Raw genomic sequence first — 26,985 nt, forward strand, 5'->3', positions numbered from 1 at the left:
CAGCATTAGGAAACATCAAGGCCTTCAGCTTGTCCACAATTTTCTTCTCCCAAGGATTTTATAGATATGACCTCATTTAATCCTCACAACACTATAAGGTAATGCGGGCTTTGGTTTTACTCTCTGTAGCACAGGAACACTTAGAGATTGGTGATTTTCCGAAAGTCAAATGGCAGGTAACTGACAGAGCCAGGACTTGGATTCAGGTCTGTCTCATTCCAAAGCATGTGCTTCACACGTCACTGTTATTGAACATAGGCGCAAGCAGTGGGTTGTGTGGATATAGTGGCAGGAACAATAGGTTCTGACCCTCAGGATTAAAGAAACTGACCCAGAGAAATGCTGTTTGATCCAGGCCTTAAATGGTGAGAAGGATTTCCATAGAGAATTGGGAAAAGAAGCTGGGCAAAGGCATGAAAGTATATGTGAGTGGTCTGGTGTCCCCAGGTTACAAGAGAGCTATAGGGCTAAAGAAGGCTGAAAAAGAGGTAGGGGCATATCATAGGAGGTTTTGAATGCTTCTTTAAAGGAGCTGAAACCCCTTCCCACAGTGGTGGGAAGCCACTGAGACTTTTTGAGGGAGGGAGCAAATTCTCTATGGAAGACAATTCTGTCATCAGTGTGAAGGATAAGTTTGAACCAGAAGATCAAATCCTGATAGATAGTATTTTCTCCTCCAACAGAGAGAAAACAAAACCTGGTAGACACTGCCCGAACCCCTGGTGAGAAAAGGGGCAGTCAGAACTGGACGCGATGTTGTCCAACTCCTCGTTTCTTGCCTGTCCTAAGCTGTACGGCAATAAGCCGGGCTCCGGAGGCACCTCTGAGGCATGAGAGGCAAACGTAATCATACTGAACTTCATCTCTTCTTCCAAGACACAAGTCTGTTCGACTACCCACATAGAGTTCCAAGGTCTTGGAGCTGCCAAACCAGAGAAAGAGAAGATGGAAAAGCTGGTGGGGTCTGAGGCCATAAGAAGCCTCAGGTCCCCTTTCCCCATCCATACACACCCAAATTTATGAATCTTTAACATCCACCCTTCAAAGCATCCGTGCAAGGTCGTGAAGGAGGAGTAGAATTGGAATAAGGTGTATGTTTTCTCTCGGTTTCTATTTTTTGGCCTGCAGCCTAATTCTTCCGTTTGTTAAAGACCTTGGGGCTCCTCGAAGAGAGGAAATTTAAGAATAAAAGCCATTATAATCGTATTGCTATTAGCAGTAGTGGGGTTGGCATGAGGCCTGGGCCACCCAGACTCCAGAGGCCTAAGTGACTAAATGGGAGGCTCCATGTGACTCAGATGGGTCTGATCTGTCAGCCAGGGAGGTGCTGGGAAACCTCCCCGACACACACAGGGAATGCTGCGGGCAGGGGAGGTGTGTTGCAAGGAGACGGTGGGGAGAGGTGGTAACAGGGGATATAACCAGCTTCATAGGTCTCTGGACAGTTCAGAGCAGATACCAGCTACAAAGTGAACTCTGCGGGGCAGGAGGCCCTCCTACTCACTTGCCAAGGTGCCGCCCCTCCCTGCCCCAGGGTGCCGGACTCCCACCCCAAGAGGCAGAGGTTTTAGTCCTTTGGCTTCAGGCCATGTATACACTGCAAATTTCCAGCTCTGCTTCCCCACCCTGGGTGGGGGGGACGCTGTTAGATTCACTAGCCCTGGATATCTCCAAACCCTTCTTTGCAGAAAGGCCCTTGGTACGTAGAGGGAGAGAGTGTGGGAGAGGGCACAGATGCTGGGAGACAACTAGACTTTCCTGGGTCCCCACGTTGGATCGGGGCCAAGTCTGCTCCAAGAAGCACCTGGAGGGAGGCTTGGCACCTTCCACCTCCCCAGAGCAGCCTGGACCACCTCCTGCCATGATGTCTGTTGTGCAAAAGGCAAGGTTTGCCCCTGGTGTCCCTACCAGAACCGGAGTGCCCTGGGAGAACTCCTAAGATGCCCTTGCTGGCCCAGGAACCCAGGACTAGGACTGGCCTGCACACTGAAAGCAGACCCAAAGCACCTTCAGCGATTTTCCAAACACTGAATCTGGTTACTCTTTAGACAGTAACAACAACAACAAAGTACTGTCTATCTACTGGGGTACAAGGTATGAAGTAAGAAATAGAGACTTGAAGGAAGCATTTCAAAAAACCAAAATGGCTTAAGCATGCCCCTCCCAACTTCTAGTTGCAAGCCTTCCCAGTGGAGGCCTTTGCTGAGTTACAACCACAGCTGTGGCTCACATGGTTGAGTGCCATAGCTCCAGGGTCCTACTTCTCCTGTTGCCAAGCCCTGTGGGGCTGGAGGAAAGAGGCTGAAATAGAATGTGGCAAGACTTTCAAAACAGACCTTCTCCCCCAACGTCACAGCTGTCAGAGCCTGTGTCCCACAACGGTCGAGAGCTAGAAATTTGCACTCAGACCTGGATTTGAATCCTACTTCACCACTTCCCAGCCATGCGATTGTGGGAAAGCGTCTGGACCTCTGTGAACCTCATTTTCCTCATCTGTAAAATGGAGCTAATAGTAGTATCTCCCTTGGAGTTTTAATAGGATGAAATAACATATGCAAAGGACTTAGCACAGTGCCAGCATATAGGAAGTGTTCTGGACACGGACAGCAGTTTCCTTCTTTCAAAAAGAATGTGTTGAAGAGAACAAACACTTTGTACCCAAGGGCTCAGTCTGCTGCTTTGCTGATCTCTAGAGCCTGACCTCTGAGCTATGGACTAAACCTTGGTTTGGGCTCTTGCTTCAAGGAGGAAAAAAAAAAAAAAAAAAAACGCAGAAGAAATTCATGAGAAACAGGTGGGCACTTTTGTTTACTCCACACAGCTGGAAGAGTCCACGTGTGACCACAGGCTATGGATCTCGGCCAGTGAGGAGAGCGCTAGGGTAGTCCAAGGAGCTGCAGGTATTTCTACTCTGCCTCAGGCCATGGCTGCACGAGTATCACAAGGCAGGCAACAAGGAGCCCCCCCTGCCATTAACTCCATCACAGTGAAATATTAAGAGTGAACAAAGAACTTGGGCCAGGAACGATCCGGGTGCCATGTGCTTACACTGGATAGCTATTTTGGACCCTCAGCTGTATTCCCGGATTTCCTGACTTGGACATTCTAGTAGCCATTTTGAGGACCACCCCTCCTGTTCATCTCACCCAGAAAGGAGAAACTCATTAGATGGGGCAGAATTTGTGCCTTTCTCCAAAAGAACACATCCAGAGACCTTTGTCTTCTGACTGGCCACCTCTCCCCTCCCCCAAAGGGTATTTCATGAAGGAATTTACCAACATGAAAAATCTAAAACTATAGTAAGGAACCCAAGATAGGAAGCAGGTGATGTTGGAGCCAGACAGACCTGGGTTCAAATCTTAGCTCACAACTTCTTTATGATGAGAGGCCTTTCACAGGTTACTTAACCTAGGTGAGCTTGTCCTCTTTCATCTTTAGACCAGTGCTCTAGTCCGGTGGGTCCTGAACTTTAGTGTGTGTCAGGACCACCTGGAGGACTTGTTAACACGCAGATTGCTGACCCTACTCAGGAGGTCTGGCGCCTAAGCATCAGCCTTTCAACAAGTTCCCAGGTGACGCTGATGCTACTGGTCCAGAGACAGGAGTACGCTTTGAGAACCACTGCAACTAACTGTTCATCTGTATCAGAGCCTTTGCTCCCTTGGGAGAGACAGGAACATAGCAGGAAGGACATCAGAGTTTGGTGGAGCGAGAATCATGAGGGCTGGGTTAGCCCCTCTTCCTCTTACTAGCTGTGTCAGTTTTCTCAGTTGTAAAATGAGGACAATGATACCCACCTTTCAGGTGAGAGTATAATGGGAAGATAAATATGCAAGTGCCTCGTAAAGTATAACATTCTATACAATTGTAAAGGATTAACTAAATATGAGGATTATTCTAAGGGTTAAAGCTCATAGCGCACGAAGAGGTCTGGAGTGCGGTGACTGGCACATAGTGTTGCTCAATAAATATCAATTAAATGAAAAAAATCCCGATACCTAAAAATAGCCACTGACTCCATGCCAGAGATTTAGGTCTCTGTCATACGTTAAACAAAAAATGGTAATAAAGTTACAACACATGAAATTCATATTCCAGTCGTGGGTGGCGGAGACCTCCTTCTTGGCTTCTGATCCAATTCATTATTCAAATCCTTTTACCATCGAGCGCTCCACTGCTTAATGTGGAACCAACTGTGGATCTTGATAAGAGGAAAAGACTGGGCTCTGTTTCCACTTTGCTCTTGGCGTCCTCAGGCCTCCAGGATAACTTTCTTACCAAATGAATAGGGTTGGCTCCCAGAGAGACCAATCTAATCTCATCTTGTCCACTCAGAAGATCCGTATCAAACATTACAGACTGTCTGACTGCAGTAAGGGGCATCTAATTCCATCTGGATTTGGACCAGTGTTTAAATAATCAAGTAGGGGACCATCAGCATGGTAGAAATAGAGAAGCAAAAATATAACTGGCCCACTTTTTAAACATTGTTCTTGTCTAAAGTTTTATTTGAAAAGCCCCCATATACGAGAGACAGAAACAGAGCATGAGTAAGAAAGAGCAAGAAGGGAGTTTAAAGTCTGTCGCCTCCTTTAAAAACACATGTGAAAGAATCAACATCTTGAGTTTTCACTGTTTTAGGGGCATGACAGTCTGATTAGATAACCATGCTCTGCCAAGAGACCTAATTACCAGTCCTCTGGAGACTTTAAATGACTTTTAAAGGAAAAAAAAGAAAAAGTCTCTAGTTACTCTTGGTTGAATAAAATGTTACTTATTTCCCCTCAGCCATTTTCAGAAAGGCTCTGCTCACTTCAAATGGAATTACTGGTGAGCTCTGTTACCCAGAAAAGGTACACTTCAGCCAGTCAGTTTTGAGAGATGCTTAAAAAATATCAGTTTCTAACACATAAGACTCTGAAAACACTCTGCATTGTTTTTTTATATCTCAGTCTGGCTGTGTTATTAAGGGAACACCCAGAATCAGTAAAACAGATACAAATTGAATGTTGTTGCCACAAACACTATAAATGAATCTCTAGGGGTGCTATGTGAAATACCCTGATGCAGGCCAACTTGGTTCATATTTGCGAAGTAAAACCAAAGGTCGGATGCCAGATCACTTGGGTACTGTGGGTCTACCTATGCCAGATTCTAACACTCAATTAGATACAGGTTAAAGCTTTAATCTGCTACTTTAAGAAGGTACAGTCTTTTCAAAAATCACAAATTGAGTGTTTAAGTGTCAAGAAATTCTTTGCTGTCAAGTTTCTACTAAGAGACTGAATGATTTAAATTGGAATAAAGGAAAAAAGAAGGAGAGGGAGTGGGAGAAAGAGAAAGAACTGAACTGTGGTTCTAGAATCCCAGGATAATCAGTCTTGGATCTGCCTGACTCCAGCCTCTCAGTGGACTGCTCAGGGAGAGGAATTTCTTAACATTCTTACAGTTCAAAATACGTGTCATTATGTTTCCTGTTTATTGGCGGGGCGGGGGTAGTACTTAGCAAAAAATCTGGACAGAGTCAGTCTTACTGTACTTAGAGCTCATTCTGTTTCTTTTCCAGCATCACTGTTAGGCTGATAGCTCTAGTAATCTAGTTGCCCAAACCTTTGACTGAAACCCTAAAATGAAAATCAATCCAACCAGGTTTTCTCTATTTCCCTATAAACTCTCTCAGTGATAATGATGTGAAACATTTCCAGGCATGACTTTAATTTTGAAGCTTCAGCTTTAGGGAAGTCACACAGATAAGGGAGAGGCTAAAGTTGATTGGCGTGTTTCACTAGATGCCTTTGACATCAAACCACAGGGCGGTATGGGTGCTTTTAGGGAAATTCTTTGCCAAACCCTAAAACCCAGGTCACAAAATCTGAATGAGCAAAAAGAGGCATGGGAATGAAGCATTTAACAGTGAGACAGTGAATCCTGTCTTTGTGGTACAAGGTTCTCTGGGCAGACACTGGTCTGTTTTATAAACTTTCACCTGGAAAACAATCAACATTGCATAATTGGGGCAAAGGCAGTTGAACATCTGTATAGATGCTGTTTTGCAAACCCAAATATTGCCCCCATTCTCCATTTACTGATCACATCCCATCTGTCACCAAATGTTGGGGTTTCTGGCACTGAGATGCATCTGCTTCTCCCCAACTTTATCACCACTTCCCTTGACAACTACAGTAAACTCCTTAGAGGTTCTCATGTCCCCAGCTTTCAGCCCGGGAGCACGTTCTCTACACTGCTGCAACGATCTTTCAAAACTCAACAGTTGGGCTTCGCTGGTGGTGCAGTGGTTAAGAATCCGCCCGCCAATGCAGGGGACATGGGTTTGAGCTCTGGTCTGGGAAGATCCCACATGCTGTGTAGCAACTCAGCCCGTGCACCACAACTGCTGAGCCTGTGCTCTAGAGCTTGCGAGCCACAACGACTGAGCCCGTGCGCCACAACTACCAAAGCCCACACACCTAGAGCCTGTGCTCCGCAACAAGAGGAGCCCCCACAGTGAGAAGCCCAAGCAACACAACAAAGAGTAGCCCCCGGTCGCTGCAACTAGAGAAAGCCCGTGCGTAGCAACAAAGACCCAACACACACAGCCAAAAATAAATAAGTAAAATAAATAAATTTATTTTAAAAAACCTCAAAAGTGACTACCTCATCCTCTGCTTACAACCTGCACAGGTTAAAATATGAACTACTTATCTTTAGGACTCAAGACTGAAAAATCTCCTTGGTTAAACGGCAGAAAAACACAGTAAGCTCCCCAAAGGACACAGCCCTCAGGTTCCTCTGCTCTAAGGAAGGGATAAATCCTTGAATGTTTAGATTAAGCTAACTTTTGTGGGTTAGGCTGGCCCACATTTATTTTGGTTCCACATGTATTTCAAACAACCAGCTTATAATGAATTCTGAGAATACAACCCATTTGTTAGATTGGGACCACAAATAAAGCAGTTTTATTTGTCTTTCTCATTGCTTAAATGACTTTGGAATTAAAATGTAATAGAATTAAAAATTATGTCTGAAGGGCTTCCCTGGTGGCGCAGTGGTTGAGTCCACCTGCCGATGCAGGGGACACGGGTTCGTGCCCCGGTCCGGGAAGATCCCACATGCCGTAGAGCGGCTGGGCCCGTGAGCCGTGGCCGCTGAGACTGCGCGTCCGGAGCCTGTGCTCTGCAACGGGAGAGGCCACAACAGTGAGAGGCCCGCGTACCGCAAAAAAAAAAAAAAAAAAAAAAAAATTATGTCTTAAGATCAATCATGCCTCTCACAGTAAAACATTATTTTAACCTACGAACCCAATTAGGCTTCCAGAGAAGTGGGAGGACAGATTCATTTGTCATGAAATGAAGCCTGTTGTAGAGATGAAGATGGAAATCTACATTTTAGAGCAAAGTAATAGGTACTAGGTGTCTAGAACTTGATTACCTGGGTGAGGTTGGTTCCTCTGCTATTTCAAGGTTATAACTAAGAGATGAAGCTTTTAAGTGTTTTAAAAGGTCCAGGGGACTGAGGGTTGGTGCAGGTTATGTATCCTCAACCACAAAAAGAGGTGGTTTATCAGTAAGGTGAGAATGAGATTTTTGCACCTTCTCTTCTCAACAAAGGGCATGCCTCTTTTGTTCATCTTTCCTATTCCTCACGCCTGGCATATGTTAATGAGTGACTGAGTGGATACACACTGCAACACAGTAGGTCCAAATAGGTGGTTCCTCATCTTTTGCTTTCTTATGTAAATGTTAGCACTTTAACGCTTACTATATAACAGGAACCAAGCAAGTACTACGTTTACATATATATTATCTCAGTCCTCAAACTAACTGTTGATACGTGTTATTCCCATTTTGCAGATGAGACAATTCAGACGTGGGGAGGGTTAATTTGCTCAAGATCAAATAGCTAGTAAGTGGTGGTGCTCCAGAGCCCATATTCTAACCACCATACAAACTGCCTGTTTCTCACAGCCAGTCATAGAACTCTCTATACCTTGTGATTGTATCTTTCAAGTGACTTTCAGTTGTCCATTTACGAGAATCTCCAGAAGCGATATGTATATGGTGAAGGACTGGGGGAAAAGGAGGCAAGTACTGACTCTTATGGAAATACGGGAAATCAAATGAAGTCTGAGACCTCAGTTTTCAAGGTAAAACGCAAAGATAACAAAGGTTTACAAAAATGGGTATGGTGGTCTCACCAAGCTGTTCAACTGGTTTTGAATAAACATAGGACCAAAAGGTGGGAAGAAAGGAGTAACAACTTAGCCAACTCTTAGGGATGATCTTTTCATGAATTTCCATTGTCCTTGTTTTCAGACCAAAAAATAATCTATTCAAGGGACTTAGTATTCTCTCTCATAGAATGAAACAGGTGAAAGGAAAAAAAAATCCTTGGACATATTTCCTTTTGTTTCCCCCTCACAGGTCTTATGAACTAAATATATTATCAAGAAATCCATTTTACCTTAAATAGGCCCTTGAAATATTTTTAACTTTTAGTCTCATGCTACTAGAAGAAATACAGCAAACCACAAAGAGAATAGTGACTTTATAAAGTTTTCTTATTTGTTCGACTGATTATTCCTGAAGTAGAAAGGGGAAAAACTTGCATTTTGAATTTAATTTTGCTGTTGATGCTGTTATTATTTTTTTATTTTGTTGCAGGGTGCCACCCTGTGCTCTGTGGTAACAAAGGGGAGACAGGGTATAACGGAGGCAAGGCTAGGTCACGGGTGGGCAGATGCCTCCAGAAAAAGAAAACAAGTGGACAGTGATTTGGAATATGCATTTTGCACTTGTTACTACTGGAAGAAAATTCAGAAAATTCAACTGCTGCTTTAAAAAAGAGCTAATGATGATAAGAGTACAGTGAAAATATGCAGGTTTAGGCAACAATGATTATGTACTAAGTTTATTTTTCAGATATCCCCAAAACTTGGAATTCTAACATGATTAATTAATTTATAACTAAGGCAAATGTCCTCTTTTCTCACAGAGTTGAAAGAATGCAAATCATTTTACTCCAGGTATCCTGATTTTATGTATGTGCTACTTTGCAGTCCACAGTGTTCAAGTATAATAATATGTGGACACAACCACTTCTGGAACAAGCAAGCTCTCCTTTAGAACAATCAGCCACCCCGATTTTCTCGCAGAAAATTTGCAGGTGGAAACAACAGCAGGTATCAGAATCAAGAAAAGCTATGCTAATCTTGATGTAAGTAAAAGGCGTTAGTAGGTTATCAGTAAAAAAGTAAAATTCAGTGGTATTCAAAAATATTTATAAAAACATCTTCTCTAAAGTGACAACCAGTATTCAGCAGGGTCAGAAGGGCAGATCAGCTTCCTGCCCAATGGTCTAACCCAGCCTATACAAGCTACCAGTTATTAGCCTGCCCTGGGCCAGCACTTTGTATCTACCTTGTCCAACCTTTACAACAATACTGTTCTCTCCACTGACTGAAGTCACACTGCTAAATGCAGGCCCATCTGACTCTCAAATCCATGCTCTCTGTTCTGCCTCTGTGGGTACAGACCACATTCCCTGTTTAGACAATGTACCACTGAACTGGTATTTTATTCAACCCAATATCATATGATACTCGCTTAGAACAATGAGTCAGTGGCTGAGAAGTGGAAATCTATGTTAATTGAGAGTTTCTCCTTTAAGGGTGAAAAGCATAATTATCAGAAATGTGTATTCTCAAAGAAATATTATGGACGTGTCTAAAGTATGCAATAAATGTTAATCGGATTAACTTTTTTCTTTCAAATTTCCTTTTTATTCTAAGTTAATAGCCCTTTCCTCACTTCCTTTTTTAATTCTAATTAAGAGTATATCCTAAGTATACCTTGTAAATCTTCTATCTGAAATTTCACTGCCAATGGTGGAGTACAAAGCAAAAAGCAGCAAAGGCCTGTCAGTCTGCAAGTCACAAATAAGCCAGAAACCCACAACCGACTAGTGATGATGCACACCTCTCTGGTGGCAGTGATATCTGAGGGTTAAGTTCATGACGCTGAACACTGAGTCCACTTGGAAAACATCCTTCAGTGTCAAGGCTACGGAAGAAAATATTAAAACAGGACACCAAACCATTTTTGCCCTTCCCACTGAGTGTTTATTTTATAGCTTTTGCATCAGGTAATCATCTGAAACACTTCAACAACAGAAAGCTGGCAGAATGTTAAGGAAAAGGAGTGATTATCTCTCCAACAGATGTGACAAAATGGTTTCAAGTTGGAAACAGTATTGCATAAATGAATCAACTGAACAGGGGAAGGGGAGAGAAGAGAAAGCAGAGGAAGAGGAAGGAGTGAGCATCTTCCAACATGGATTGTGAGGAGAAAAGGCACTCTTCAGCTGTCTGTGTACTTATAAAATAAAAGTCAAAATATACAATCCATGTTTGTCAAAATTACATCTGACACTGCTTTAGAGATGCTCATACACCTGACTCTCGATAGAAAGCTAAAGAAGCTGTCTGAAAAATCAGACAGCACCAGTGTGTCTAAACCATAGGCTTACCAGTGATGTGTTTTAAAGAGATCATCACCATCAGGGTCCTTTTATAAATAATAGTACTGGAAAGGTCACAAAGCTGCATGAACTTAAACTATAAAATAAATCTAACTGATCGGCCATTTCATTCTTTAAAATTCCCACTCCAGGAAATCAGAAAGCAAGCTCCACTCCAGAGGAGCTGAATTGGCATTGCATCTGAAACAGGGTTGCTTTTTCCCTCAGAAGGCTGCCTGAGCAGCAGTTTAGTTGGCATCATCCAGCAGCTTTGCATAGCGTAAATGGATGCAAAAATTTAACAGCAATTGCCTTGCTTCCTCTCAAAGCAAATAGCTTTGAGTCAAATTTTCAACTCATGAAGCAGAAGCACCTGGGCCTCTTAAAGACAAACTTCACAAAAGGTTACAATACCGGGTGCTTCTCATAATAAAGGATTCTAGGACTGTAGGTGTGTTTGAGAATGCTCAATGGGAAAACCCAGAGAGATGGTTTACACAGATGTTCTCTATGTAGAATTTGAATGGAAATTAAAATACCAGCTATGCATTTGGGAACCAGCCTTTAGTTAAATTCTTTAGTGCTTTTAGAATTTTTATTTCATTTTATTAGAAAAAGAGAATCATTGTCTACAAACTATTTTCTTTCTAACTATGCAAATACAATGAGCAAATCATCTGCAATATCAAAATACTGTTTGTAAATCACTGATGGCACTAACAATTTTAGGAATCTCTGATAGGACATAATATTGAGAAAGAGCCACAGCAGACTTCAAATTATAGGCAGTAATTGAATTTTAAGGATAAAAAATAAAATGCAAAGTTTAAAAATCAGTAAGTTTTTCTCTGATTTTCAGTAATTTAAATCCAATCATCAGGAATTCAGGATCACCCAATATGTTCAAAGTTGCACAAATGCGTATGGATGATAGAAAAGTAATCCCCATGCAATATTTTAAGTGTTGCTATCAGATATATTTAAGTGATACTTTATAGATTAAAGCTGGGTAAAATCAAAATATATCCTCCCCATTACATTTTAAAACAGTCACAATAATTTATCAACAGTTGCCATTTCACAGCAATTAGAAAATAGGAGTTGATACAAGTTGAACAAAAAGGTACTTTTTCCTCTTTTAGGAAATAAACATATATAGATATATATATATGTACACATACACATATAACATCTTTTAAAATTCAAAGTGGTTAACTTGCTTTTGTATTATAAAAAAAAAATTTTTCCCTATGTTCAAAATACTGAAAAAGCACAAGGGCTGAAAGAAGAAAACCACATTTGCCACTTTAAAAAAATACATTATCGTCTCAGTGGTTCTATTTATTTGATTATAAAGTTAGGTTTATAAGGACTCTGCACTTGTCAGATTCCTAGAACTGTACTGGACCACATGGAATTAAATCTAACCCTTCCTCAGTCTCCAGGAAGGATACTTTTAACCCACCCTAAAAAATGATAGCATAAATGCCCCTATTTTGAACTGTTAAACTGGGAAAGAAAACATGCCCACCTGGAACCAATCGAAGTCGTAAAAGTTTATGAAACCGTGGGAGAGACTGCCTGAATCAGAAAGCTATTCTTTGGATAGAAGTTAGGAGCTTTTTTTGGAAGTATATAAACTCTTTTAGGCCACTAGAGTACAGATTCAAAAGTGATTTCTCCGTAGATAATAATCTGTTACAGGGGTTTGTAAAGTACAACCCATGGTCCATATCTGGCATGTCAGCTGTTTCAGTAATAAAGTTTTATTGGGACACAGCCACGCTCATTCATTTATGTGTTGTCTATGACTGCTTTTGTACTAGTATGGCAGAGTTGAGTAGTTGTGTCGGAGACCAATGGTGTGCAAAGCCTAAAATAGTATTTACTCTCTGAACCTTTATAGGAAAAGTTCACTGACCCCAGGTCTAGTGCGCTATGTGCTACTCTAGTTACCTAAAAGAGTTGATGCACCTCAAGAGGATTTTAGCCGGACTCCAAGAATAACCTGCATACTAGGGTTCCTTAGCAGACAAATGTCAGATGCCCCATCCTGAGGTGGTGCTTTACTTTGGGCAAGGAAATCATTTGTATATATTCTCAACAAATACCTATAAAAGGTATTAAATACACCAAAAAGAAAGCGAAGTAAGAAAAGTATGCCTGTTGGTATTCCCTTAATATTGTCCTATTATTGGGGGGAAAGGGTGCTACAATGACTCTTTCTGTCAACTTCCTTCAGCTTTTCTTTAAATTTGTCTATAAATGTCTTTTGATAAGTAGTGCTCCCTCCTCCTTCTATGCAATTAATAACCTTTAAAGTCACCTGACTAAAATGCTTACAGTTTGGTGAGGCCTTGTTCGGGGATATTTATTTAAACTAAACATATTAAAGATTATCCTTTTAGAAAATGTTTCTAAAATTCTTTATCTCTGCTACTCTATGAAGTGGAAAGAAGGTAAAGAATGCACAGGGAAATCAAACTCTGCAAAGTATATCTTAAAAACCAGAGGTATAAAATAGCTACCTTTCTGAACAGTAATGTAAAATAAAAACAGAAAAATCTTCCAAATTTGAAGAGCAAATTTTCCCTTGCCCTGAGTCAGCTAATGAAATCTTTTTTCAAACAGGGAACCTCCTGAACTCAAGCAGCTGCTCAGGAAACTGTTAAGAGTTCACAGGTGTTTCAATATTTCAATAGTAGTTGTTGAAACAGGGAAGATAAAACACTGAGAAGATATTTATTAAACACAAATTTATATCAAGATTAACTGTCTTTTCAACCAACTTATAGGTGGACTCTTTGTTAAAAAATGAATGGTATGAAAGTATATGTTAAAGATGTTTCCATAACACCTTACATTTATATAGAGCCTTACAGTTTTCAAAGTGCTTTCACATGCCATCTCATTTAAACCTCACAACACCCCTGTGAGGTAGGTAGGACAGGTATTATCATCCTCACTGCAGGATGAGGAAACTGAGGCAGAGAGAGATTAAGTGACTTGCCCAAGATCACACAGCTGGTAAGTGGCAGAGCCAGGACAAGAAATCAAGTTTTCTGACTCTTCGTCCAGTACTCTTTCCACTATAACTACTGCCCCCAATTATGAATAATGTACCGTGTATCAAAATTGAAAGGTTATTGAAGTTCATTACAGTGATGTCTTAACAGTGAAGTTAAATGAGAAATACAAGAACAGTAGGTCTGATGGTTTTACTTGACATAATAAAATTGGTGCAAAACCACTTTTGTCTAATTACTTATAATCTTTTGGTCCAAATACATAAAATATGCAATATTTACAGCATTTTCCATTTATTTTTGTAAATGCAATGCTTTAAAACACATTATAAAGCACCTTAGTAAAAATAGTCTACAAGTAAAAGTACAGAAGAAGTAGGAAAATCCTACCCATACCACAGCTCACTAAATGGAGTTATAATATGGACTCACCAATACCTCAGTTTACACCTTTACAAATAACCCATGGAGAAACAAATACTAAACTTACTTTTTTGATATTAATGTGTGGAAGCCTTAACCAAAATTTCAGGCAATGTCAACATTCTTTGAAGTGTTTCCCCAATCTTAGATACTGGGGAGACAGGAATGAGAAATACTGCTTTGATTCTTTATACAGTATTAATAATGGTTTAAATTGATTTTTAAAACTAATAATCATTTTTTTAAGAAAATTAAAATGACCTACATAAATATGGGCAGTTCCAACTACAGCAGATACAGTCTTAGCAAACGTGATCAAACATTTCAATAAATTTCATGGGACGTGATTCACAAAAACAAAGTACACACTGCCAAACAGTTAATAACACTATCCAGTAGAGGTGTATAACCCAGACCTCCAGGTGAAGGTGGAAGCAGCAAATGGATTCATCTTCATTCATGGTTAGTTGAAAAAAAAATGCTTTATCAAAAACAGAGTATCAGAACTTTTTCTGAAATTGTATTTCATTATTTAGCCTTCAATTAGACCTGCTATGTGTTTATTTTAGGTGATGTGAAGGTTTTGTCCAAGCAGGAGTTATAACTCCCACCAAAATTTAACCAGAAAAAAAAAAAAGGCTGAAACATAAACTTCCTAGACCACTGACATATCAGCCAGAATCTACTTCCTTGACGTCACTGTCTGTATCCTAACTCAGTTCAATACAAATTATCTTACATACCCATCAGCAATCCAAGTTGTGGAGCTGAGAACTAAGGTGAAGACAGGGTCAAAGTTGTAGTTCAAGAATCTAACTGCCACACCTTGTACTCAGTTCGATTTAGGGTAAATCTTTTCATAGAAAAAGTTCTGTGCAAGGATGTAAAGGTCTCCATCTTTTTCTCGTACAGCATGGGCTCTGATGAATTGGAACTGCTCTAATGCAAACTCATAGAACTCATTCTCCATTTTCCAAATGTCAGATTGCTGTAGTTTTGCAATGGTTTGTTTAGTAGGGAGTTTCTTCTCTGTGGTTTTCCTAAGATGAGATTTCTTTCCTACTTACAAGGGAAAAAGAGAAAAGGTAAATAAATTCTGAGAACACACAAAAGATCAATGCCTGTTTATCTGAAGAGACAGTTTAAGTTAATATGACACATGGAAGAGCATAATTGTTTTGTCTTAATATCATTCAGGCAAAAACAGTGCCCTAATCATACTAGAACTGTGATTTATTCCTTTGTAATACAAATCCTTACCCTTGTTAAAGACTTAATGAGATGTCAAATAATAAAAGTAAGAATTGTGGTCTTCCCTGGTAGTGCAGTGGTTGGGAATCCGCCTGCCGATGCAGGGGACACAGGTTCGAGCCCTGGTCTGGGAAGATCCCTCATGCTGCAGAGCAACTAAGCCCATGCTCCACAACTACTGAAGCCCGCTCACCTAGAGCCCTTGCTCCGCAACAAGAGAAGCCACTGCAATGAGAAGCCCGTGCACTGCAATGAAGAGCAGCCACCGCTCTCCACAACTAGAGAAAGCCTGTGCACAGCAACGAAGACTCAATGCAGCCAAAAATAAATTTATTTTTAAAAAAGTAAGAATGGCCTCTTGGTAAAGTGTAGGCTGTCACCTTACATGCTGTATTCTCGAATGCTTGGTGCTCTGACTAGTTTGTTTTTAAAGATATGATAAAATACCTATTTTCAAACTTAGTGCTGATTTCTCATAACCTATTCTCTATACCTATGTGTTAAAAGCTAGGGCACACGCATACTCCAGGAAAAGAGTTCCTCTGATTGTAGCTTACCAAAGAACAGAAAAAAAAAAAAAGTCAGAATTAGATTGGACCAGCACGGTCACTTTCAGATATGTAACACTGTCACGGCTGCTGAAGCATTCTTTTAGGAGCACTGTGACATAGCACAGGCTCATTATCAATGTGACTCAGTCTCCCCATCCTACCCCTACCTAAATAGCACTAGACATGTCTAAAGGGTGGAATGTATGGCTGGCATTACTGAATATCACACATTTCTAAGGTTGGCCCTGTAGTTTGTATCTTTCCACTATACCTACAATGCCTTTTAATTATAATCTCGTGCATGTTTATTCATTAAAAAATATTTAATGAATACCATCTGTGTGCCACGTACTGTTTTGTACTGAAAATGGTGAGGAGAAACAGACAATGTACCTGCCTTTCTGGAGTTTTATTCAACAAACTTCAAATCACACATATTTTGCAAGTGGCAAACAAAGTTAAGGACAGCTTGAAAAAGAAACCCATCCTTATATACCTGTACGATAGAGCTCTGTAGCACCCCTGAAGAACCGGGGCAAAGCTGCCTCCAATAACATGATAAAATCTTCAAGCTCTTCAGTAACTCCCACCAGAAAGTACTCATTAACTAGGTTATATTTGGCTTGATCCATAGCCCACCTGCTTCCTACATTCCTAAAACCAAAAAAAGGAATACAAAAATTGGTTGTGAAATCTGCTAAGTACTTTTGATGCCTTTGACACTGTATATTATGGAAAAAACAGATAAACACATGTCCATCCAAAGCCTTAATGCCCTTTTATTAATGTCTTTGGGAGGCACACCTGTTTCTAATTTCCTTTGCCTCTGTCCCCAGTTTCTGCTCAACTATGCAGGGCTAACTCAGATTTTAGTAGAGGACACTTAATTTGAACAGTTAAGAAATGTGTATACATATCCTCCCATCTGATTTAGTATGAGTGTATTTAATTTTTGTTAACTACAGTTGTCCCTTGAACAACATGGGTTTGACCTGCACAAATATCTTTCAATAGTAGATACTACAGCACTACATGGACCATGGTTGGTTGAATCCGCAGATTGAAGGAACCGTGGATACAAAGGACCAACTATAAATTATACTGGGATTAACCCCCGCCTTGTTCCAGGGTCAACTGTACTCTAAACTTCGTTCATTTTAAGAGCTCTCTAGGAAGGTCTAAGCAATTTTGTGTAGAGATTATCTTCATTTAATTTATGAGCTTAGATTTTTCTGATATTTCTTAAAAACATAAATAGGATAAGAAATGGCTCTGCTAAGAATGTTTTATTTTTATTTTTCACGTTTTTAGCTAATGGCTGTTAATAGAGATTTGGCCCTAAATAAACTATGCCTTTGGGTTCTTTTTAGCACCGACATTCCCTAACCCTAATGCCAAGCTCTGTCTTTAAGCAGTGTGATATTGAGCTGATGACTTCACCTTTCTGAGCTTGTTTTCTCAGCCATTAAAAAGCTGGCGTGGGTGGTGGGACGCTGGGGAAGCAAACGAGCTGATTTCTCAGGTGCCCTCCAGTTCTATGAATCGAGGAGGTATACTAAAGAAGTGTGATTAAAATCTCCTCAGTAATGCCCAATGGAGAGATATACTCTCTACTGCTCTAAGGTAGGGGTCGCAACCTTTCCTCTAAAGAGCCAGAGAGTAATGCCGGAGATGGGTCTGCAGGTCATATGGTCTTGGTCACTTGGTTACTTAACTCTGCTCTTGCAGTGTGAAAACAGCTACAGACAATAAGTAAATAAATAGATGTGGTTGTCTTCCAATAAAACTATTTATAAAAACAGGTGATGGGCCAAATTTGGTGGCCGGGTTGTAATCTACTGATCCCTGTTGTAAGGAAATGATTAAAAATTGAGAAGACATTCTTTCTAAGCTTCCAATTCTTACATTATTACAGTTGACCTTTGAACAACACGAGTGTTTAGGGGTGCCAACCAGACCCGATCCCCCATTCCCCACTTGAAAATCTGCATATAACTTTACCGTCAGCCCACCATATCCCCAGCTCCACATCCGAGGATTCAGCCAACCACGGATCATGTAGTACTGTAATACGTCTTTATTTTAAAAAATCTGCATTTAAGTGGACCCACGAAGTTCAAACCTGTGCTGTTCAAAGGGTCAACTGTATTATGCGTTGATACAATCTATTAAGTAGGACCTTAAGGTTCACAGTAATCTAATACTATATCTCAAATAATCATGGAAAGAACAGAAGGCATTCCTTATATTGCTCATGGTTTTAAGGAAGATACTAACTTTGAATGTGTTCCTGTTTTTTTCTACTTTTCCTATTAAAATGACTGATTAGAACAAATACGTACCATTATTTTTTTAAACTGAAAACTCAGCACATTCTGAGGAAATAAACTCTATTAAAGATAAAATATCTTTATTTTACCTTGGCTTCTCTCAAAGTCAAATCAATTTAACAGTAAATCCAGGTGAATAATTTACCCACTAAGCCTCTTCTTGATCTAAAATGGATGGCTCAAACAATAAGTTTGGAGAAAATGAGGTTTATGAAAGGACCCCTGACCTCTGATTAAGACCACTGCTAGAACATAGCAAGACACATAACACCAAAAACAAAAAAAATTTAAAAAACCAGCATCTGAGAAATCATTGCAAGGACGTTTTACATGAAGAATCTTTTTAATGCACTTAAAGGTAACTAAAAACTAGGTATTACTTAATTACATGTTATTTTTGGTCTGGTCTTTCACCAACTTCCTTACACCTAGCCCTTGACTAACACACTCACCCTTGTGAGATACAGATTATAGAGGTAATAAATAGATTACTGATTGAAGATAACTTTATCTCCCTACCAGCATTCTGAGTTGTGGCCACAGAAGAATGGGATTTGAAGCCAGAGCTTCTCTGGAGCACAGTCTGAGCCGCCCTCAGCTACACATTCATCAAAGGTCTGGAAAAAAGACAAAGCAGCACATGTAAGCCATAAAACCGAGCCTCACCTACCAAATATCTTAATGTGGTAAGTTATTAAATAAATGGCAGTGGATGGGATAAGTAGTAAGTTAAAGTGATAGGATACAAAAACATACTTGAGATACTGAGCAAAGTCAAACATGGGTTGTTCTCACATCTTTGTTTTATACCAGTGTTCATAAGATTTCTTTTACTATATGAATGGAACATCCCCCAGATAACATCTTACCCTTGAAATTAAGTACTGGTTTATGTTGAATTTGTGTATTTGTATTTTCTATCCGCTTACCGAAGTAAATTAAATAAAAACAAGGTTAAAGATACTCTTTGTGAAACAGTTATTTGAAAAGAATATAAAGTAGGACTACACTTAAGTCTTTTCCCCTTTTCTCATTAAAACAAACAAAAAAATCATTGTACAAAGCAAAAGTGACCCTGGATACTTATGACTTGCATGCCCTCCTCTCCAAATGCATCTGACTAAATTAATTAAAAGGGAAAGAGACTCACAGGTCATGGATCTAAAATTAAATCAACTTCACTTTCTTTAGTACTTACTGTCTGTCACAGGCATTTTTACAGTAGGCGTTATCTATTTGAAATGATATTAAGATGCCAGAGAACAAACTTAAGAGCTCAGGTTGTTGGAGTAGACATCTATAAATACCACCTGTTATTTCTGAGAAGAGGGGGTATGTAAAAGTAGAAAGAGAACTCATCCAGAGTCCAGACTCCTGGGTTTCTAGAACCAGGTGTGACCCTATCTTGAGTCCTCTAAACCTCACTTTCTAATCTATAAAATTAGATAAATTCAAAGGTCCCTTTCAACCAAAAATCTAGTAAGAATAGGACCCCAAACCCTTAGATCTGACTATGGCTAGAGGTATAGTGGAATAATTATCTTTATTCTGGCAACATTTAAGAGGCAACAGCAAACTGCAGCCCACAATTATTTGCCCATTTCTTTTACAGATGACCTTCACCATGATATAGGAAAAAGATTTATGACTTGGGTTTGAATTTGAACCCGGAAAAATGTAAGTTCTGTGTTAGTTTCCTCATCTGAAAAAGGAGGACATAATCTTACTTTGAGGAAGAAATAAAATCATGGATATAAAAGAATCTACCACAAAGAGTGGTTCACTGTAGGCATTCAATAAGTGGGATGTGTCTACATCTGTCTTTCTCTCCCCACCTCTCCTCCCTAATAGTCAAATACGATGTTTTGTTGGTTCTTGTTCTCCTTGACCTCCACAGCGTTGTCTCTTTCTTTGAACACTCCCCTTTTTGGCTTTTTGTTGGTTCTCTGTACCTTTCTGAATGTACTATCACTATCTTTTTTTAAGGCATGTTTTGGTCCTTCTACCAAGTATGGAAACTCAGCTGTCTTCTCTTTACCCACTCCCTTCCTTAGCTTATTCACACTTCCTTGGCTTCATTTATAATTTCTAGGCAAAAGACTTCCAAATCTGTACCCCCCAGATCCATCACCTCTTACCTATCTTCTGATACCTAGTATGCCTTTTCATTTGAATTTCCAGTATTACCTCATATTCAATATTTCTGGCAATAGGATGACACTGCCCCTTGTAATTCAGATGCAAGATCTCAGAACATTTCTTTATTTTTCCTCTCCCTCACTTAACATCCTTGAGGTAATGTCTTTCCAATGCATCTTTTTTTTTTTTTTTTCCCCAATCTTACTTCCATCAGGATCTTACCATGTCTTGTCTCCATTCTTACAATCACTTCCTAATTGGGCTCCCTTCCCTCCCTTCCTTCAATCTGCTCTTAGACTACCAGATTACTCTAAGTAGTCACTTCTAACATCCTCTACTCAGAATACTTCAATAGCTTCCAATATCTTCTTAAAAAGAGAAATAAAAACTCTTTATACTGGCTTTAAAGAATGCTTCATAATCTGACCTCAGTGTGCAAGTCTAGCCTTATCTCCATGTATAACTTCCATCTTTACCAGATTAACCTGTTTTACAGTTTCTCAAGCATGTCATATGTACCTGCAAATCCATATATTTTGCTAACTACATTTTCTTCCTCTGGAAGTGCTTCCCTCCACCAATCTAGTTTACATGAAGACTATCTTTCCAATGACTATTCTGGTCTAAAGTCACTCATTTTATTTTAACTCATATAAATGAATTAAATACTGCCTTGTAATAGCCAGCTCTTAGGATCCAGGTATGTTATTTATATAAACATCTTTATTTAAAGAACTTGCTTCATGTACTTTGGAAAAAAAATTGTATTATGTTCTCTCCTGAACTATAGAAAACACTTACTGGAGGGATCATGCAGTATAGTATGCATTTGTGTCCTCCACAGCATACAATATACTGCTATACCAACTGTTTGCACAATCACTGTGTCCTCAATAGCATACAATACATTGTTATAGCAATTGTTTGCATAATCAATATTTGTAAATGGCTGGAAAGACTACACTTTGGAGATTTTGCATGAGCATTAAAGGTACAATTCTAGTTGAGATGAAGACAGGGGCAGTAAAATGTTTTCATGAACATTTTGACAGTTCCTTAGAGTTCTCTCAAATTCTCTTAGGATTCCCCCCCACCCCCCAATATATATATATATATATATATATATATATATATATACACACACACACACACACACACACACACACACACACACATCCATATCAACCTATTTTTTTAAGTGAAAACATCTCGGTTTACACTTAAGACTCAATCAACCCCATTTCAATCGCCATTACATTATGTCTGAAATTTACTAGATGGTCTGATTTAGATTTGCTGGTCTAAGTCACTTTCTAAAAAGTGGTTTTATTATCATTTATGCCACCTTGCAGCTCATAAAAAGAAAACAACCTATGTATCTATCTCTACCGTATCTCAGGTTCCAATAAACCCAGTGGTGATATATCGGAAGGTTTCTGATTTCACACCTAATTAATTTCAAATTGATTAAATTGATTAATCCTAAATCACAGTACAGTGCTTCTGAAGTTCAGAAGAGGTGCTCTGCTTCATTATACCTCCATCTGAAGAGTATCAGATGAAAAAGAAATGAATTACTAAGGTGATTGTGAGTGAACTCATAAACTGTACTGACACTGTGTGTGTGTATGTGTAAGATTCAAAGACATTAAAAAGATTTTGCTTAAATGTATTGGGTTGGCCAAAAGGTTTGTTCGTTTTTTTCCCATAAGATGGCTCTAGTAGTGCTTAGTTGTCTTTAACTTCATTCAAAACAATTTTGCTAAATTGTATTGTGACAGCTGTCATATCAGTGTGCATTTTTTAAAAACATTAAAATTGGTGAATTTTTGTGTAGTCATTTTAATACTGAAGATGGAAGAAAAAAAGCAACATTTTCGGCATATTATGCTTTATTATTTCATGAAAGGTAAAAACGCAACTGAAAAGCAAAAAAAAGATTTGTGCAGTGTATGGAGAAGGTGCTGTGACTGATCAAATGTGTCCAAAGTGGTTTGCGAAGTTTTGTGTTGGAGATTTCTCGCTGGACAGTGCTCCACGGTCAGGTAGACCAGTTGAAGTCGATAGTGATCAAATCGAGACATTAATTGAGAACAATCAAGGTTATACCACGCTGGAGACAGCCGACATACTCAAAATATCCAAATCAAGCGTTGAAAATCACTTGCACCAGCTTGGTTATGTGAATCGCTTTGATGTTAGGGTTCCACATAAGTTAAGTGAAAAATACCTTCTTGACTATATTTCCTCACGTTATTCTGTACTTAAACGTAACGAAAATGTTTTGTTTTTAAAACAAATTGTGATGGGCGATGAAAAGTGAATACTGTACAATAATATGGAATGGATGAGATCGTGGGGCAAGTGAAATGAACAACCACCAACCTCACCAAAGGCCGGTCTTCATCCAAAAAAGATGATGTTGTGTATATGGTGGGATGGAAGGGAGTCCTCTATTATGAGCTCCTTTCAGAACACCAAACAATTAATTCCAACAAGTACTGCTCCCAATTAGACCAACTGAAAGCAGCACTCAACGGAAATCGTCTGGAATTAGTCAACAGAAAACACATAATCTTCCATCAGAATACCGCAAGGCCACACGTTTCTTTGATGATCAGGCAAAAAACTGTTACAGCTTGGCTGGGAAGTTCTGATTCATCCACCGTATTCACCACACATTGCACCTTTGGATTCCCATTTATTCCGGTCTTTACAAAATTCTCTTAATGCAAAAAATTTCAATTCCCTGTAAGACTGTAAAAGGCACCTAGAACGGTTCTTTGCTCAAAAAAGATAAAAAGTTTTGGGAAGATGGAATTATGAAGTTGCCTGAAAAATGGCAGAAGGTAGTGGAACAAAATGGTGAATACGTTGTTCAATAAAGTTCTCAGTGAAAATGAAAAATGTATCTTTTATTTTTACTTTAAAACCGAAGGAACTTTTTGGCCAACCCAATAAGAAAATAGGACATTGAAAGAGACTTCAGTATTAAAAGTTTCCATAGAGTCACTATATGGAAAATTTGGAAATGTCAATATCCACTATTGGAATTAAAACTGATTAATGAATAAGCATGCAGGATGGCTATTTTGACCCAAGTTCTCTAGTTAGCCAACTCCTTCTTCTGTGTTCTAAAAGTTTTATTTTAGTATTTCAAACAAAATCTGTAGATAATCTTCAAGTTTATTTTTGGCCAGTAGTTTAAAATCTGCTAGCCTACTCTGGAAGTATAAGAGTTACCACCAAAATCCATTCTTCCCTTCTTCTACAGTCATAGAGTTTAGCCTCTCTTGCAATTAGGTATGGCCATGTGACTAAGTTCTTGCCAGGAGACTGGGGGCAGAAGTGATGTGAGCAAGTTCTGGGTCACTTGGTTAAAAGGAAATTGGTGGGCCTCTAACTTCCCTCCTTCCCATGAGCTGGAAGGCAGATGTCATGGTGACCCAAATTAAACTGAGCACATAAGGGCAAGCCTCTGAAGGGTAGCAGAGTAACAATATATCAGGAACCCAGTTCCCTGAATGACTGTGTGCAGCAAAGCTGCTCTAAAATCCTGGGCCCCTCACCTTTAGGCTTTTATGTATGACAGAAAAAATCTACCTAAACATTTTAATTTCTTTGTTTCAGAAGCATCTACCCTAATTCACCTACCAAACGTTATATTAGATAATATAAAAGTGGAAAAATAGTTTGGGTTTTGCCTCCTTTATAGTTCCTTCTTATCATTTGGCAGAGGTGTTTCACTCTTATCAACTTAAAAGAAACAACCCAAAGACAGGCCATAGCAAGAAAGATGTAAAGAAAAAGAAAACAAATATAAATAATCAAAAATTGGCGAACATACATGAGTGTGCTAGATCTTAATGTAAAACAGAAATTCTCCTTTTTCTTTCTTTTTTTTTTCATTTTTTTCATACTTTATGTTTATTTTATTTATTTATTATTATTTTTGGCTGCATTGGGTCTTCGTTGCTGTGCGCGGGCATTCTCTAGTTGCAGCAAGCAGGGGCTACTCTTCATTGCAGTGCGCAGGCTTCTCTCATCACGGTGGCTTCTCTTGTTGCAGAGCACAGGCTCTAGGCGTGAGGGCTTCAGTAGTCGTGGCACACGGGCTCAGAAGTTGTGGCACATGGGCTCAGTAGTTGCGGCTCACGGGCTCCAGAGCGCAGGCTCAGTAGGAGTGGTGCATGGACTTAGCTGCTCCACAGCATGTGGGATCTTCCTGGACCAGGGCTCAAACCCATGTCCCCTGCATTGGCAGGCAGATTCTTAACCACTGTGCCACCAGGGAAGTCCCTCCTTTTTCTTTATAAATATGTGATGCATAAAGTAAACCAAGCATTTCCTAGTGAGTGAAATCAAGTTAACGAAACTCAATACCATCTTGACCACATACAGCTCAATGAATCAATTCACTGGCATTTTAATCAAGATTAACTTCTCCACTGACTCCAACAGTGACATCAGCCCTTGGGCTTCTCTATTCACAGCACAGAAGATGATTGTCAATCAAATGCTGCCCACCAGAACTTTCCCACTCATTTGCTAAATTCTATTCACCTTCTCCTAAACATTCTGACCACATTTCAGAAATAGAATTTTCTATAAATAAATGTTTTTCTCTTATAAAATTTCTTCTTAAAATAAAAAGCAAAAACAAAACTCAGTTCAGTACACCAGAGAAACAAAAAGTTATGATCAGCTTTTTCACTTAAACACCATCTATGCTTAGAAAGAGCAATTCTTTGTGAACTACATACAAATGTTTTTAAAAGCAGGAAATATCAAAATATTCTTTAGACTATTTAGATTATTAGTTTAAATATTTAATTCCTAGAATTGCAGGTTAAAATAAACAAAATTTGATGCTTGATAGTGATGGCAATTATATTTACATTCAAACCCTTTTCTACAAATGACCTTGCTTCATATTTTATACAGAAAACTGAAGCTGAGAGTGAGCTCCCTTGATTCCTGCTTAGATAAAAGCTTATCTGCATCTGCAGGCCCTACTGCCCTCATCTGTAAAAAAAAGTATTTCCTCCTATCTTTAAATACCCTTTCTCACTCCCTTCTGAGACCCTGCTTCACCATTTTTTCTCCAGTTTCTTCCATCATCACCCCTTGCTCTCTTCAGGTATATTAATATGCCCAAGTATCTGTCGTCTTTAGTAAAACATTTCTCATGTTTTTTGCTCCCTTCAAAGCCAAACTTCTATCTCAAGAGTAGTCTTTCCTCTCAGTCTTAACTTCTCACGGTTACTCCTCAACCCTTTGGATTCCACATAGACACCTTCTCTGACCTCCCCATTGACAAGTCTAAGGGAAAGTTTAAAATTCTCAATTCACTAACCTCTTCGTGATTGAAATTAGTTTTCCATGTATTTCAAGGACTCGCCGGGTTTGTCTTCTAATTCTCCAACCTCAGTCTTCTTGATGTGTTTCCCTCCCTTTGCCTACTGCTTAAATGTTGTCATTCCCCAGAGCTACATATTTGCACCCCTTCTTCTTCATCTTCCTTTTTCGTTTTGTCCTCTCTTCATACTCTATATGTCTCCCAAGTGCAATTTCATTCAATCCCTTGTTTCAACTCCCACCTAATGCTGATGACTCCCAAATCTATGATTAAGTTCAGATTTATTTCTTGAGACACAAATACATTTTTAGTGGATATTTCCATCTGCTTATACATGACTAAAAATAATGTCCAATTTGAACTCATCATCTCTTTCTTCAACTTCATTACAACAGACTTTTCTTTACATTTTCTCTCTTTTGGTGAAAGGAACCACATATATAGTAGTTCAGTCAGAAAGCTGGGAAGATGACAGGTCAAGGCTGACTCTGGATTGTACCTTTTACTGAGATAGAGAAACTGGTCTACAACAAAGAGTTATCAAACCTTTAAATATGAACTACAAAGATATTATATTGCTTTCCTATGGTGCTTTTTACATATAAAACACTTTCTAAGCAAACAGTAATAAGTTCTCAAATGTTTTTGATTAAAATCCATGTTCCATAAGCAAACCACAGTCAGGGGATTATGAATTGCTAAGGACTACGGAAGCAGTATTTTGTAAGCCAGTAGTAGGATCAGGTAGTGGTTAAGTATGGAATTCTTCTAACCTCATTAATATCTTTTATAAACTAATACATATTTTTAGGTATAATACTCTGAATTCATTATAATTCCTACAGCTGTCAATAAGTCTAGTTAATTTAGAGTAAGAAATACGAAAAGCAAATTGGGTTAGGAATTGTGATCTCTGAGATCAATGAGTACTTCTTAAGCAAAAACTGATTCTCCTTTAGATTGTTATTTATAGCATGTAACTATACACTCTTTCCATAAGTATAACCCCCTTGGTGTTCTGCTAATAAAACAATAATTAATAAAAATGCTTAATAATCTATAGGATAGTACAAAACTGAAATATTCATAAGATAAATATTTACATATTTAGAAAATGTGAGTGATGAGACTTATAGGTGTAGTTATTTGGAAGCTGTAAGAAGGCCTATGCTGAAAGAAGGCCTGAGAGACAAACTATTCAAACTTGGGTATTTGGTTAATATTTTCTCAAAATGAACAAAGTGGGCCTGCCACTTGAAAGAAAACAAATGACAGTCTTAGTAGCCCAGCGGTTCTCAACTGGCGCTGTTTTGACCCCCAGGTGACATCTGGCAATGTTTGGAGACCTTCTTCATTCTCACACCTGAAGGGTGTAGGGGAGATGCTACTAG

General features: G+C 39.2%; 1 protein-coding gene across 2 annotated transcripts in view; it reads right to left on the minus strand.

The window, feature by feature from the left end:
* Positions 1–10,094: 10,094 nt before the first annotated feature.
* Positions 10,095–26,985, minus strand: part of HS2ST1 (heparan sulfate 2-O-sulfotransferase 1) — a 190,643-nt gene continuing 173,752 nt past the window's right edge. Inside the window, exons 5-7 of one of the 2 annotated variants that reach the window (XM_059061650.2) lie at positions 18,616–18,713; positions 16,263–16,420; positions 10,095–15,023 (exon numbers count right to left, since the gene is read on the minus strand). In XM_059061650.2, the coding sequence (XP_058917633.1) occupies positions 14,797–15,023; positions 16,263–16,420; positions 18,616–18,713 (483 nt within the window). In that variant the 3' untranslated portion in view covers positions 10,095–14,796. Of the gene's footprint in view, positions 15,027–16,262; positions 16,421–18,615; positions 18,714–26,985 lie in introns of both variants that reach the window. The other variant, XM_059061641.2, reaches the window with a different exon arrangement.

Source organism: Kogia breviceps, chromosome 1 (genome assembly GCF_026419965.1).
Source record: "Kogia breviceps isolate mKogBre1 chromosome 1, mKogBre1 haplotype 1, whole genome shotgun sequence".
NCBI lineage: Eukaryota > Metazoa > Chordata > Mammalia > Artiodactyla > Physeteridae > Kogia > Kogia breviceps.